Here is a 16,686-nt window from a genome sequence, read left to right on the forward strand (position 1 = left end):
TTGAAAATGGGAGATTAAAGAAGGTACTGTTTGAAACTGAGAGAACAATGTGGCACGTATTTTGACATACTGTTGAAATTGGATCACTATAAAATAGTTCAAAAGTATTTTCAGATGAATGAACCTAGTGCTTAGGGCAAAAAAGCAACACTTAAAGGTATGTAAAAAGAAATTTCATACATAAATATGCCATTGTTTTCAGAAGCATTTGTGTTAAAATTCATACATTTAGATGATCTGAAAAGAAAAGCACTTCTGCAAAGTTAACAAAATGGCTAGAAATGTAATGGCCGATTGCCAAATAACAAGCACTACAATAATATAATTTTAAAGTTAAAAATTAATGTTTATTTAAATCAAAACCTGCGTTACAGAAAGTTTGTGTAACCATTGTGTATTTACTCTTTCACCAGTGAGACTCTGTTGTAATTGATGTATGTACTGGGTGGGTAGTTGAATTTTTCTCCAGGTGATTTGTTTTTATAGCCACTTCATATTTTGTTTAAATCTTTAGTTACTGAATGAAAGGTATTTAGTAAGGATCCTACAGCCAAACCATTCATTTTAATTCCTGTAGCTTTAAGGCAATACAGCATAAACACTTTTTATGCAGTGTTCTTGAATTCTTTAAGAAGAGAGCGATACTCTAGCTCCATGCTGGACAAATGACAATGGATTTCCTCTTGCTCTTTTTTTGTTCAGCAGTGTAATGTTATTTAAAAAACAAAAGGTTCAGTTGCATTTAGGTCAGTTATTAAAATATTGTTGGTCATTTCCTTTGACAGAACATTTCTATTGTGTTATACCAATGTCATTAGGAGGAAAGGTTATTCCCACTTGTCTGGCTGATATCAGTACATGCTGGCATATTACACCGTCTGGCTTTCTGGAAATGCTTTATTTGAGCAGCAGCTTGGGAACAGGAAATTTAAGGTTATACGCAGTCTGGTTCAAGCCTGCATGATACAAAATGGGTTTCCTAGAAGATGCTGTCTACCTGACAGACTTTCTCTAGTATTTTGTAGAATTGGATAAGCTTGAATGGATTCAAGTTGGGAACAAATTTTTACCAGCTGTAGATGGCAGACAAGGTAGAACAATGCTTTCAGTCACTCTGTAGTATGTATTTGAGGAACTTCTATGAACCACATTAGTATCTCACCCATTGACCAATTAACTCTAGAATGTAGTTTACCTTTTAAGATACGGCAATGATAACATTCCCATTTTATAGGTGTTCTTACTGTCTAGGAGGAAAAAAAAAAAACCAGAGTACTTCAAGTCATCATCAAATGAGAATCTGTGACGCTGTGGTAGCTTCTAAAGGCTAGCATCTAGGATGCATCTTAGCCATGCTGAGCAGCCCTTTCTACCAGGATCAGAGTGAGCAGGAGAATAGGAGTACCGTTTAGTCCTGTAACTGTTAATGGAACTGTTCATTCATCCCTGTAAAACAAAGCAAATTGTGATCAGCAGTTATGTCCTGTTGTGTTTCTTAAGCTGAGCCTGTCAGTCTTGGGTGAATCTGTAAATTATGTAAACATCAGGTGTTTTTCAAATCTGTACTCTAGGGGTAAGTGTTCCCCTAAGTGCTCCATCCACATGTTTTTATAAGTTTTTCTGTTTTTATCAAAACAAGAGCAGCATCTGTGTTTCTGAAGAATGAGCACCACCTTCCAAACCTCCTTCCCCCAGCCATTTTAATGTGACAGGAATGTATGTTTTTCATCCCAATCACAGGAATGAGTGAAACATAGAAGTTAATGCAGCATTAATCATGTTGCTGAAAGTCATGAGAGTGGTCTAAATCACATGTTCATGAGACAGAAAAAGGATTGTATTTCTAAATTCTATTTCACTTGGTTTTGTCTTTTTTTCTGTATGTAGGTAGTACATACACAGATTTCTTTGCCTCTCTGGTAGGTGTTAACTTAAATGAGAAGGGGTGGAGGGGATGGGTAGAATGTAGCTGAGATTCTCTTAAAATTGAGCCCCTCCAGGACTGGGGACTTCAGGAAAAACAACATGTAGCAAGATTTGAGATAAAATTGCTATAGTAAACACTAATAATTTTTTTTTTCCCCTCTCCAAAACCCCAAGATTTTCAAGGAAGCAATACATATTTCTGGTTGCTTTCACTGACAAATTAGACTTGTATGTTTTAAGTGATGATGCTGAAAATGAGAAATTCATTTTGATAGCATCTTATATATATGACTTCAGAGGAAAGCAAATATAAAGTTGTGGAAAGAGAAATGCTTGAAGTATTAAGCCATCATATACATGTACTGAATTCTGTATAAAACCATTTCAAAGGGGGATATATCATGAACTACAGTCATCAGAGATAATAAAAAATTATAAGCCCTTTTAACGGTAATAGCCACATAGTTAGAGATTAGGCTACAAGTAGATTTCATTGTAGAGCTGAAGGTGTGGTGCCTGGTGAATAACTGATCAAGCTTCGTATCTACCTTTCCAGATTTATCAGAAGATAAAATTTTGTACACAACTCATTAATTTCTCTTCAGGTCAGAAATATGGAGTCTCACCTCAATAAATCCTCTGTTTCAGTTTGAGTTTTTTGTAAACCTCTTCATAGAATCAAAAAATAGCGGAGGTTGGAAAGAGCCTTTAGAGATCATTTAGTCCAGCCCCACTGCCTGGGCAGGGTCAGATAGAGCAGGCTGTCCAGGACCTCGTCCAGTCAGGTTTTGAGTACCTCCAAGGACAGAGACTCGACAACCTCTGTGCAACCTGTTCGCTTGTATTTATTAGTTTTGCTGTTACACAAAACATGAATAGCTTGTATATTTTAGGGGACATGTTTTTTATCCAGCTTCATTCATTTACTTAACCTAGGTTAAGAAACATAATTTTTTAAGTGTTTGAATACAAGATAGTCTTAAGATAGCTACTTCAAAGTACAGAAATATTTTCTGTCCTTTCATTGTAGAAAATGCTGCATACCAAAGCAGTTTTTCCACTGAAGAGGTAAAAAGGGGCTAATGCTTTTTTTTGTCCTTGCCAAAGAATGTAAATTATGCATATAATTTGTTTATGAAATGTCTGCAATGTTCAGGACAAAAGCAACCATGCCATCTGTAACTACTTTGAGTTCAGATACTGATAAGCAATTTTATTTTAAGATACTATATTTTATCTTCACTTAGTTGTAAAAGCAGGCATCTCTGCCAGTTCTAAGGATCTTAATGTTAACTGTACAATCCGTGTAATTTAAAATGCTGTTGCAGCTAGTTTATTGTCATATGTTTATGTGATATTCAGAAATACAGATTAATTTTGCTTACACTCAAAGCTGATCAAAAGCCACATGACTATGTTAACATGTCCTGAGCTTGTATCAAGAAGACCTGTTGAGGACCTAAGTACTTTTTCATCAGAACTGTCTCGTGTCCTGTCAGCATGGAGTACAGGGTGAGCCCTCATCTGCCCTTAACGCAGATCCATTCTAGGTCAAGCAGATGTAGGCATGCAACATTGATCATGTTAGGTATAGTTTGTAACACAGAAAACCTCTCTGAATAAAACTTTGAATGGAAGACTGGTCTAAGCCAATGTTAGAGTAGTTAAACTGAGACGTAACATCGCTACTGTGCTACTGGCACAGTTATCTTCATTGTATTAACATTTTTATTTTTGTTAACTGTATTTCTTGATACACAGTCAACTTCTAATAAAAACTTCCGCCAGGCACATTGAAGAGGCTTGTGTGTGGATGGCATTTGTGTTAATGGGATGAGTCAAGGTAACTCTAGTGAAGAGATAGTGACGGTGAAGTAAAGCACAAGGTTGAGGCAACAGGAGAGAATCCGTTTGCTCCGTCACTGTCAATACTATATTCACTCTCTGAATAATTGAGCAGAGTACTTTCGGTTGTTGGTGTTAATTTGGCCTATTCACTTGGCTGATTGCTTTTTGAGTCAGATACTGTGCAGGGTTGTACTTAACCTGATCCCTATATGTTTCATATCAGGTTTGTGTTTTTTTTTTTTAATTCGATCTCTTCAAGTTCTCACATGCAACAGTATAATTTTAGGGAAGAATAGAAAGATAATTTGGGTGTATCTATGCCTGGTAGTAGCCCTGGTATCAGTTTTCTGGTAGGTCCGTATATGGACTCTTATTTGACATTAAGGCTTGCTTTTTCTGTTTGACGTAGTTTTCTTCCAAAGCATGATACAACCTTTGCATTTAATATTATGATTTAGCTTTGCCACAGAGCTTCCACAGGCACATGTGCCTCTGGTATCAGTATGGAAGGGGGAGTGCTGGTCTTTCTATTGCTGTAAACAATTTTGGTCTCTGTTCTTTTCTAATTCAACAGAATTTAGCTTCTTGGAATCCTTCAAACCCTGAATGCCTCCTGCTTGTTGTGAAAGAGCTTGTGCAGCAGTATCACCAATTTCAATGCAGCCGATTACGTGAGAGCTCTCGTCTCATGTTTGAATATCAGACTTTACTTGAAGAACCCCAGTATGGAGAAAACATGGAAATCTATGCTGGCAAAAAAAACAACTGGGTAAGCAATTAAGAATATTTCTGCTAAAATGGTTTTAGTGATCCTTTCATTTTAATAAATAGCTCTTGCCTTGGAAAACTCAAGTTGTTTCTGTAGATCTCCATGCATTATGTTTCCAATGGAGAAAACCTCTATTTGATTCCAGTTCACTTTCTGTACTCCCTGTTTTGTACATTGTTGTCATTCCACTACCTTGGTTGAACCAGATTTCCAGGTGAGTGACTGTTTTTCAAGCTGATGTTAGTTCATCTGATTTATAGATGAAAACTTTGAAAACTGTTGAAAAGCCTGGCAGTGTTTGAGTTAGCTCTGAAGATTTAAGAGGCAGAATAACAGTGTTGGTATGACACCCTGCCCAGGCAAATCAGGCTGCTTAGGGGTAGGATGTATTAGGGTGTGGCTCCATATTACAATTGAGTTGATTTAATTGGTAGCTGCAGCTGCTTATATCTCTCTGACACTTGTCTAAGCTGAGTTGAGTTGTTTCAGGAACCTAAACTGGAGAGGTGACAAAAACCCAACTAATGTCCAGCAGAAGGACAGGAGGAGGTGTGATGGGCTAGAGCAGTTACTTTGCAGAGCCATGTCTTCATACAACAGTCAGACATTAAACTGGCTTATGCGTTTCCTGAAGGTGTATCCTTTGGCTAGGAAATGCACCATGCTGTGTAGAAACACTTCTGTATACCATCTCAGCCTTCTAAAATGAGTCTATTGGCAATGTAGACATTTTGGTTAGTGTGTGATTTGAATTTCTTTTTCCTTTTACACCAATCTCTGCCATGGAGTAAGCTTTTCAAAAGTAATGTTTTTTTCTGCTGGCAATATATTTATCATGGGAAGTTTGGAGTAAGATATATCAGGAAATATCTAATTGTCTTTATGTTGAACATGTCCCCCTCTTGCTTTCAGCAACAGCGTACTCTTAAGATAGGCTGGCCTTCAGAAGCAGTATCTTCTGAAATAGATGCAGTCTGAAAATCGGTCAAAATTCAGCACTCCTGTTATCAGGGCCTAGAATTCAGCTTTATATCACTTTAATCATCCTTAAGTTACAGGTGATGCAAGGATGTTTACTTTACAACTCACACTACTTACATTCATCTGTTTTTCATTTTTAGATAAGTCATGTAGGCTTTTTAAATTTAAATCAGGTAAAACTTTCTTTATCAGAGGATTTCAGATCTCTTTTTTTATGTTTATAGATCAGAATATTTCACGGAAATGAATTTGTTCTTAAATGTTATTCTCTATAGCTCATATCACAACCAACTTGCCACATCTGTAAATATCATCAGACTGGTTTATTGAAATGCAGAAGGCTTCTGAACTCTACTTAGATTTTATCATCATTTTTGGCAGCTGCCAAAATTCTACAAAGACTGTAGAAAAGTAGGGGGTTTTTTCCTTTTTTTTTTAAATAGGAAAGCCATATCTACTCAAGGCTTTTGAATCTTCTCTCAGTCTTTGGTGACTGATTAAAGAACTTTTTTTTGCATTTGAAATGCTGTCTTAGTTAAAAATATTCCAGTAAAATAGATCTTAAATATTTTTTGAGGCAAAATCATTTCAGTCATTGCAGAGCTATTGAGGTTTCTGTAGCATGTGCTTTGTTTTCAACATTTATATTCTTTAAGAAGAAAATCCTGAGTCTCTCGTTTGGAGATTCTGTGAACCTGGTATCTATGTAACAAAGGCGTGTTGATGAGTGTCCTAAAACTCAAAACTATGAAGCTAACTTGTATAGTTCTCCTTCCTGTATTTACAACTGTCATGTTAGTCTCGATGATCAGCACAATATGAGTGTTTATCTGAAAAGCAAGAGGTAAACTGCATGTTATCTCCTCTGCCTAGAAGTCATTGAAATTCATGTTGTTGCTGTCTCTCAGGAATTGATAGCAGCTGAGCAGACTTCTGAAATAAGCATCTATGAATGAACCTTGCAGAGTGCTATGACAGCAATCATCTTAAGTGTATGAGTTTAAAATGTTTGAAGAGGAGACCTGAATTCAGTGCTGTGTCCCAAAATGGAACAGAAATTTGCTTCTGTACCTTTGTTTGAGTATCTAGTTTAGTAGCTTCATGTTGGCAGAGTATCAGCTGATACAGATGCCCATTAACTATTTAATTGCTCAGTGCAGTGGCCAGAAACTGATTTGATTCGACCTGATGCCTGTGACCAGCTGGTTGGGGTTGGGTAGGCGAGCACCATGGACAGGGCCTGCTCCCTGCCCCTCCAGAACACTTTGGGAAGTAATACACTGTAATCTTGACTGAATGGCAAAAAAGGTCTACACTGCAAGTCCTAATTTACTTTCACATCTTTGAGCAGCTGACATTTTGATCAGAGGCCATTCATCTGTTCAGTGGCCATCCCAGTTCATCAGACTGTGTGTTTTACCAGAAATAATTTTCTGGATTATAAAGCAAATGTTGCATGGCATCTTTTTGGAAGTCAAGTCCAGACAAGAAGCACTGTCTGTAATATCCATTTCACTCTGAATAAAAAGCAAGTGCCCTGACTGTCACCAAAGCAGTCTTCATGTTACGCATTCACAAAAAGTGAGTGATTTTTCTGCGTACATCAGAAATACAGCATCAGAAAGTTGAAATTTGTCCTCATGAGTAGTGTCATCAGGAAAGTTTCAGAGCCTGGCTTTAATGTAATATATACTCACTTTTTGTTGCGTAGTGTTTCTATGTGCAATTGTTTGCCTCTATTGTGTGATTACCAGGGGCAAATTTTAAGGGCAATTCTGAGCTAGCTGGCAGTAGGGTGGATTACAATTTAACATCACGGAAACCTTTTTGGCAAATTATATAACTGGCAAGGTACCATTGGAAAGATTTTGGTTGCATTCATGATCTTGTTTTTTCTTGTTTAGTGACTGGGAGGTAGAATGGGTTTATCTCCAGTTCATGCCCAATACATAGACCGAGAAACAAACTGGCACTGATATTAGCATTGCTTATTGTACATCTACCTAATACAGCATCTTTGCCTATGTGTGCATAGTAGCTTGGGATGCAATTTTTGTTTACTTTAGGCATAAAATTAATTGAACGAATAGAGTTCTATAGAATTTTTTTCCTTTTCAATTTTATTTCATGTCAGTAACACAGGAAAACGTGCTTAGCAAGCAGTTATTTGTATTCCTCAGCTGCCGTGCTTGGCATCTTACCATTCATTTTGGAAAGCCAGTTTCCATTGACTTTGACCTCCAGAATATTCTCAGAAAGGCGTGTGCATTTGCAAGCTCGTTTCCGTCAGAATTTTTTTTCAGCCAGTTCCTTTCTGAATCCGTATGCGTAGCAATCGGTGTGGTCCATTACTATAGAGGCTTGTGGTCCAGTGGTGTACGGCCAGTGACAACCGTAATGTTTTCTCTTATGCTGAACTCAAAGCCATTTATGGATTAGCACAGCTAATTGAGAGGGGAGGCCAATGTACTGACTATTTTGCAAAGGCATATAGCAATCTTTCCGTGTCAGTGTAGGTATTAAAAGACTTTGAACACATTCCACCTGAAGAATTGTCATAGCCTTTGACAAGCTGTTTCCATAGCTGTGTGGAGTTCTTGTGATAACATCTACTAAATGTAGTCAAAGGGATGCCTTTTGGGCACTGCTTTACATCTGTGGGGGTTATAAGCCCTTGAATATTGAGGGCGACTGAACACTGGCACGGGTTGCCCAGAATGATTCTGGGTTCTCCATCCTTGGAGATATTCAGAAGCCATCTGGATGTAGTCCGGCAACCTGTTTGCTGTCAAGATCTTCGGCATCTCTTCCATGGGTCACTGCTGCATTTTACAGGAAGGATGCTTCCGTTATTTCAGGCATGTTGTAGACTTTTGCTTACCACAGATACAGCTGTATACACAATAAAGACATGTAAATGTGTTTGCACATTTAAGTGTGTTTAAATCTAGTGTGGTATTTACATTTACCCTTTTAATGAGAATTATAATACACGCATTCACCATAGATGGATGTGCACTTTGTTAAAATTTGTATATTGTACATTTCTTTTTTAAAAGTATTTTTCTTCTCGCTTTGGCTGGCTATGCAAAACATTTAAAATAGTAAAATGAAAAAAAGGTACAGATAACTATGTCCAGGGAATAGTGAAGTAGTGCATATGTGTTACTGTTGGAGAATGAATGCTGCATATTCACACAGCTTTGATTTGTCCCTTTGCCTGTTAAAATGAAGTACAGTTTTCAAAAAATTGTATGTCATCAGCTAACCAAGTAGTGTATGTATGCAAAGATAGGGAAGTGTTAGAACTGAGAAAAGTTTTGCTACCTTGTCTCAAGATATCATTATTTTTTTTGCACTTAACTGATAAAATTAATGTTTAATGCTTTTTGTACTGCTAATTCAACATTACAAATATACCTGCTGTATGGCTACTTTATTGAATTAAAAATAGGGATAACAAAAAATTAATATGGAGGAAATCAGGCAAACATTTGTTTTTCAAAAAGAGCCAACTTCATTGCTTCATAACCAGGTGCACAAAGTCTGGCTTTGAGGAAGTGTATGAAACAGAAAGGAAATCCTTTCCATTTCCTTTGTATACCCTTCATGTGGAAAAAAAAAAAAAAGGCAATGTGTAGGGGACGCTTGGCAAACTTTCAGTAAACGGTTGTCTAGGTGTTAAGATTCACTTAATTCTGAAAACAAAGTATATAAAACCCTCTACTTTAGTTCTTCTCTGTTTATGCAGAGGACACTTTTGATACGGTCTCACCTTACTCAGTGCAAATTCTCTTATGTTATTCCTGCAGTGTTTGTGAAGATGCCTCTATTTTATCTATATGCTCTTACAATTCTGTCAAGTTTTTAGCTTTGCTTTCAGACCATTTGCAGGTCTCGCCAGACCTTTGTCCGGAAGTGAGTACAGCCAAGATACATCTATATTTAGGGCCTAACAAAGTATAGTCTGATTTTTGTCGTGCACGTTGTTGTATTCTGACTACTTTTTGCTGTTGGCTTACTGGCAATGATGTTTATGGCTTTTAAGGTGTTTTCTTATATAACATCTTTGAAATATGTAAATTATTTTTTTCCTCTTCAGTAATTCCACTGAGAAATGGTGTTTTAAATCTCAACCATTCTGTTCGGTATGAGCTCTTATGCATTTTTCTGGTTAATATTTCATCCTCAGAACATTCAATTTGTGGCTCTGTTTAGACACCAGGTCTCATTAGTGTTAATGTTTTTCCACAGACTGGTGAATTCTCAGCTCGCTTCCTCTTGAAGTTGCCTGTAGATTTCAGCAATATCCCTACATACCTTCTCAAGGTAAAATGAACGTCTAATTGACGGTATTTGTGAGATAGTATGAGTTATTGAAATGTTCTTAGTAACTATTTTGACTTTCCTGCCCTCCTCCTCTCCAAGAGTTTGAAAGTCCACCATTTCTAAACCTGATTGGATTGTGTTTTGGAAAGGTGATGTTAGGCATACTGTTGCTTTGCATGTCATTTCACCAGGTAGTAAATATACACCTATCACTCTAAAGGACCCTGCAGGATTTGGGTTGTTATAGAAGATGGCGTGCAATGCAGATATTCTGGGTTTTTAAACAATATGGTAAGTAGCAAACTCTTGACCATATTCAAGGTATTATCTTGGGGAAGAAATTTAAATATTTCCAGATAAACACTCTAATATGAGTCTATGGAATTTCATGCTGTGTAAGTGTTGGGTTTTTTAATGAACAGTCCAGTTGTAGTAGTAGTCTTGATAGTAGAAGCAGAAAAACCAAAATATACCATTTCTTAACAGGGAATGAAAGCAAATACTGATGACACAAACTGAAGGTTTCAATGATTACTTTGCTTCATTATTTACAATGAACAATAATTTGACAAGATACTTTAGAAAGTAGGACTATAGAGTATTGATGTGAGCTGGAAAAAAGTATTTATGTCTTTGCTAAGACATAAAAACAAAACAAAACAAAAAACCTTCTGATAAGCTACCAACATGAAATAATTTGAAATGAGTGGTTTTCACAGCAGGACAACATAGTTACTTTTCTAGGCAGTTATTGTGGAAGTCCATCATACAGTCAATGTTAGATTGGGTTCTCTCTGTCTGTCATTACTGACAGAATGAAGTGCCAGAACTTCTACAACAGACAAGGTTTGAGTCAGCTGATGTTACCAACACCCATCTTTCATTTAAACTGCATGTCTGCTTTCTTACTGAGCTTTTTACTTTAAATATTTGGAAAGAACTGCAGCTACTTAATGTTTAGCAACTAATGTGTTGAAATGAAAATGTCAGTGTAGGTCCCATTACATCCTCTTCATCTTATTGTTAGAACTGTCTTCAACTATTGTTAAAACACAATTATAAGTGTGAATCTTCAGTGTTTCTCCAAATCAGATGTCTCAAGCAAAGAACTGTGAAAATAAAGGCAGGCACAACTACAATCTGACTGAAATTTTTGGTTGTAATCTGAGATTGGTGTCGTGTGATCTCTTTACCTTCTGTAGACTGCTGTTTGAGTAATGACCCGCTCCTAACTTTCTCAAAAGCATCTAGATATTTTCAGTTTGTTCCCGTGTTTATGATAGCAGCCAGCTATCCCAGCTATCCCAGCAGCCAGTCTCCCAGCTGCTGTCTTTCATCAGGGCCTTGTCTTCTCACTTGATGGGAATGTTTCCAGTCAGATGTAAGGGGGTTGCCCAAGCCATTTTCAGGAAGGATGGTGTTGAGAAGCAGGGTGCAGCAACAGTTCACCTGCCCTGCAGTAAAGCTGTGATTTGCTTCTGAAAGACTCTGTGGAAAAAAGGAGACTGAGAATGTCTAACGTGAACTATGTTGTCTGCTGCTGCTGCCAGAACTGCAAGTGTCTATTTTACAGGAAAAGTTTTAAATTGCTCAGGATTTTCAGGACAAATACATACCCTGTATGTTCAATAGATTTTAGTCACAGGGCTGTCTTACACCTCTGTTCAGCCTCTGGGGAAACTGCAGGACTTCGAGGTTGGAAGGTGGTTTATGACTTCTGTAAGTAACTGTCATCAGGTAGGAACCCTGTGATAGACAGAGATTCTGCTTTTGTTTCTACAGACTAATGTTTTAATGCATGACAGCATACTCCTCCTTACAGTAATTCCCTATCATATTCACTAAACATCTTCCATCTTCTCTATAGGAGGTTGGCATACTGTGGATAAATCATCAGTGCTCCACAGCTGCTTCCTGGAGCATTGTTCACCATGAGTACTGAATCATAATTAGTCTGAACATGTATTTACTTTGCGTGCATATATAGGTTGTATGATGTGAAGAGGCACACACAGAAGGTAGCAGGGTCAAAGTTTCCCACTCTGCCTTTATTTTGACATTGCTAAAATCTTAATGCCTTAGCTTTGGGGTTTTAAAATGAATGCATTTTTGTATGTAATAGCCTGGATTTTTACAACAGCAGATACTTCTTGATGGTGAAATTCTTAGCTTTCTTCTGCAGGCTTCTGCTATACAAAGTGACAGGTTAACTGTCTGTGGTAGGAAGGTGACAAATAGTCTGGATGAGTAGCCACAGGACAATAAATATTCGTTTATTCCAGTAGTGTTTGTTGACGACAGAAGAATGATTTGACTCAAGCTCCAGCACGGATGATGACAGAGTGTGCTCTGTAGCAGGCATGGGTCTTTTACCCCTGCTGCCTCCTTGTAATCTGACATTATGAGCAATATGAATGTAATCTCATATGACAACAATATAAAGGCAGGTAGAATTGGAGCTACTTTGTTGTGGTTGAAATAATTATGCTCTATTACAAATTTATAAGGCGACTTTTAAAAATTCAGACATTTTTTTAAGCTGTCCAGGTCTTATTTCTTGTTTTTTTTTTTTTTTAAATGAGACTTTTAACATAAATAAATCTTTGATTTGTTGCAATAAAATAGGGGTTTATTTTCTACCATGCCAGTTCATTGCCTTCTGTGCTATCTGCTGGATTATGGTACATGATAGAGCATCTATTGAAGCAGTGGAAATAATTGTTAATATATTACCCTGGAAGGTGGAAGAGCAGTCAGTAATTGAAGGCTGTTAGCGTATTAACAGCTTAATGTTTAACTGCAGAATTTAATGTGTTTGAATTATGTTCTTGTCTGTAGCTGGCCTTATAGTGTACAGTAGCCTCTCTGTAATGATTTGCAAAGTTCAAACCTGTGTTATACTTGCTCTGCCATCTTCTTTTTTGATGTTTAATTAATACTACTTGTATTACAATCTGGTGAAATATTTAAAGACCAGTATTTTTGCCTCATCAATCACTCCTAGTATCCTAATGATTTGTAATGCTCTTCTGAAATTTTTATTGATGTCAGTAGGTAATCACACTACAGGAGTGACTGTAAAGCTTTGTGTAGTAAGCCAATATTCAGGTTTGAGGTTGTAAGCTGTGAGGACAGTCTGTAATGTCACAAAATCTTTGGAGTTGTTGAGAATACATTCCTGAATCTACGATCTTACTCTCTCAACTTTGTACTGATCATGATGAAAGCATTATCCTTTCCCTATAAAGAATAAAAATTTGAAGGCGTAGCATAAGTTGGGTTGTTATGGACTGGAGAGGTGGATTTACCAGGTTATTCAGGGCATGGTTTAGGAGACATGGTAGTGATGGGTTGACGGTTGGACTTGATCCTAGAGGTCTTTTCCAACCTTAATGATTCTATGGTTCTATGATTTTAAAGTTATTCACTGCACTAAATTAAAAATTCAGTTCAAGTGTGTGTGTGTTTTAAGAAAAATAGTTAAGTATGTGAAGAAGAACAAGAAAGATTAAAAGAGCAGTGCAGAGTACATATATCTACCTTTGAATTTTTAAATTCTAGTAAAAGTTCTTCCATTATTGTTTATTTAGAAAAACAATAGCAGATAAATCTTTTCTCAAAAGTTTTCTTGGCATATTCCTTCACATTTGAGAGAAAAAGTATCATTCATTATTGTCCAAACTAAGGAACTGTTCAAAAAGAAATGTCGGTTTACACTGAAAAAACACATTTAGGAAAAGACACCCTTTCATTATTTTTTCCTGTACAAAGTTATACTTTAATACAAAGGATTTGAATTGAATGTGAACCTTCGTATTCACATTTACATTGTTTTCTTATGCAAACCCATTTGACATAAATAAAAATTTTAATTGTAGAGACAACTGCAGAATCAAGCTGGTGGCTCAAACCACTGCAAGGTTCATTACTGATAAGCCTTCCATTAAGGTTCTCTTATTGAAAAGAATGTGGCGTTGGCTCAGGAAAATCCTTACATATGTATCTGTTTACTATTATACTTTCCCTTACCCTTCTTTTACAGTTGGGTTTTTAATCAGCATATTCATTTTGGCTTAAATTCTTTTCTGTTGGTTGAAACATTTTTAATTTTCACCACAGTATTTTATAAATAGAAGTATTCACTCTACATAGTACTTTTGAGAGCCAGTCTTTAGTTCACTTTTGAGCTTCTTTACAGGTGCCATGTATACCACAGTAATAATGAAGGCAATAGACTTAGCATCTAAAATACCTCATCCAAATTTTGTATCATTCTTTGTAGTTCTGGTCAGCTACAGGGACGTGTATTATCACAATGATAATACATAAAATATCTTCAGCTCAGTAATTTACAAATTGTGCTGGATTATGTGACTCTAGTATGATTGCACAGTATGAGTGTACTTCAGAGTATGTTGCCAGTGATGCTGTTGAAAACAAGACATTTAGGTATTTTTCTTTTATTTCCATTTTTTTTTTTAGGTTTTGGCTAAGTAAGATGTGCCCTGATTACCACCATCTTCTTGTATGTAATTTTTAAAGTGTTCATTTCCTATTCATATATACCTGCTTGTTGTGCCCTGGTGAATAGCTAATATCTGTACCAATTTAGCCTGTGATGCTGTGACCAGCAGCCTTACAATAATTTATTACTATTCAGTATAAAGGAAATATGCAAAGCAGACCTAATTTATTTTTGTAGAAGATTTAAAAAAATCTTTAAACCTGTTTTTTCTGAATAACTTTTTTGTGATGACCATTGTATTTAGTACATTATCTTTCAGAACTGAAACAAATAACAGACATTGTCTAGACACATTGCCAGGGGCCAAACAGTTGTTTGTAAGACTGTCAATGGAAAAAGTTTATCCTCAAGTTCAAACTGAAAGATAAGAACGTATTTGTGTTTTTCGTTATTGTGATTTCATCATTTGGAAGTCTGTTAGACTTCAGTGCAACTTTTGTTTACGACGTAGACCAAATTCCAAGTACTGCGAAAAGACTGCAATACTTGGGTACGTTTGAGTAATCAACTAATAGTAGAGAACAAACAAAAGTTAAGTATAATATGCAGGGTCAAATGAGATTTTCCAGTCTAGTTTCTTTACTAGTGTGTTTTAGCAGCTTGATTTATTTGACAGCATTTAAGGTTTATGTTAAATTATTGCAAATACCAAAACACAAATAAACTTGTATAAAAAGTAGTACTTCTGCTGTTTAACTCAAAAATTTGAGCTAAATGTTCTGAAAAAGTATAATATTTTCTTTTTGTTTGGTGATGCTTAGTGTCTGTGTATAAGTCAGAAAGTCAATGGCGGGAAGGAATTAGAGTCCAGACCTGACTTTTTACGCTAGGCTTTTTACACAGTGCTGAGCAGCTGTCTCTGAAAAGAGCATAGAGCATTATGCAGTATATACTATTTGACTATGTTGCCGTAATGTATATATGTCCTCTGTATTGGGTAGAATAATAGACCAGTACATCACACGAAGCTTGACATGGCTATGGTGCCAGCTGTCATTTCACCTCTTTTACAAATAGGAAAACTGGCAGTTTATAAGACTTGTAGGTAATCCTGAAAAAATATTGTGAATTATGAGAACTACATATTTTGACCATGCTTTCCAAAGGGATATTCTAAGCCAATACATAGATTGCTATTAATCTTATCCTACTTAGATTTTGTGACAGAGGCATAAAGTTAACTGTCTGAATTGTATTCCATAATGTATTCCTTATCTTGAGATGTATGTTTACATACATACAGAGCAAATCGTTTAAATTTTAAAAGTAGGTATGAATATGATATTTGCTAGAGTGCTTATTGTACCAGCATTAAATTACTTAAACAGAATATCAAATCGTCAAAGATTGTCTACGCTTCTTCTGTTAATAGTTTAAAGGCAAACTTTGTAACATGCAATTATAATGAGCCATTGAGATTTTAGATTAGAAGTGAGTCTGTGCAAGTCAGTACTGGCAATGCTGGAAACAGAATAGTTTGTAGTAGCTGCAGCAGTAGATTGTACGATCTAGAGGCCATGAAAATAAATCTAACCTGTGTGAGTGGAAGACATTTATTAAAAAGAGATGTCATTGATACTTGTCTCTAAGAATTTTTCATTCTTCTGTGCCCAAAAATCTGTGGTTTACTTTTGCTGTCCGCTTTTTTCATCAAAAAGTACTAAATGAAGTACCATCAAGGAAGTGTTCCTTTTCCTCAGTATGCTGGCCAGTGTCAGAGTAGCAGCCTCTTGCCAGAAGCATGCAAACTCCAAGCAGGGGACCTTGCATAAGCACTGAGGCCAAAAATAAATAAATTTTTTAAGTGTTCATGTTGTGAAAAGTTTCTGGCAGTTTAGGAAGTTGTGGAGTCAGGAAAACAGTGACTTTTTTGGTGACAAAATATTGTAAAGTCTGTAGTTTTTCCTAATAGCTTAAAAACCATAAGATCTGTCAGCTGTAAAGGTTTGGGGGTTTTGTTTTGCCTTTTTTTTTTTTCCATTTAGCAGAATATTTCTGTTGGCACTGTAGGTAAAAGTGTAAGATCTTACTTATTCCACTGTATAGAAGCATTGTGCTTCTTAGCTAGTCTTACTGCTGCAGTCTCATTATTAACCTTACAGAGTTTTGCAGGATAGGTCAGCCTTATGCTTTGCCACAGAATCTACAGATCCTGGCACTGGAGAGTTGAGTGTGAACTGTTACTGCTATAATCCAGTGAAGCTTCAGAAATACTTAAGAAAGTATTTCTTAATTAGTCATCCTTTCATGATCTTATTCTAATATCTTCTGTCCACAAACCAAGGAAAGCGAAGCCCTATGAAGTATA

The 16,686-nt window shown here is 36.4% G+C and overlaps 1 protein-coding gene across 4 annotated transcripts in view; it reads left to right on the forward strand.

The window, feature by feature from the left end:
• BABAM2 (BRISC and BRCA1 A complex member 2) overlaps positions 1-16,686 on the forward strand; it is a 176,344-nt gene that overhangs the window by 50,083 nt on the left and 109,575 nt on the right. For all 4 annotated transcript variants that reach the window (XM_064446039.1, XM_064446042.1, XM_064446041.1 and 1 more), the window contains exons 5-6: positions 4,349-4,543; positions 9,779-9,853. In XM_064446039.1, the coding sequence (XP_064302109.1) occupies positions 4,349-4,543; positions 9,779-9,853 (270 nt within the window). The remainder of the gene's footprint in view (positions 1-4,348; positions 4,544-9,778; positions 9,854-16,686) is intronic.

The sequence above is a fragment of the Phalacrocorax carbo genome, chromosome 3, assembly GCF_963921805.1.
Source record: "Phalacrocorax carbo chromosome 3, bPhaCar2.1, whole genome shotgun sequence".
Taxonomy (NCBI): Eukaryota; Metazoa; Chordata; class Aves; order Suliformes; family Phalacrocoracidae; genus Phalacrocorax; species Phalacrocorax carbo.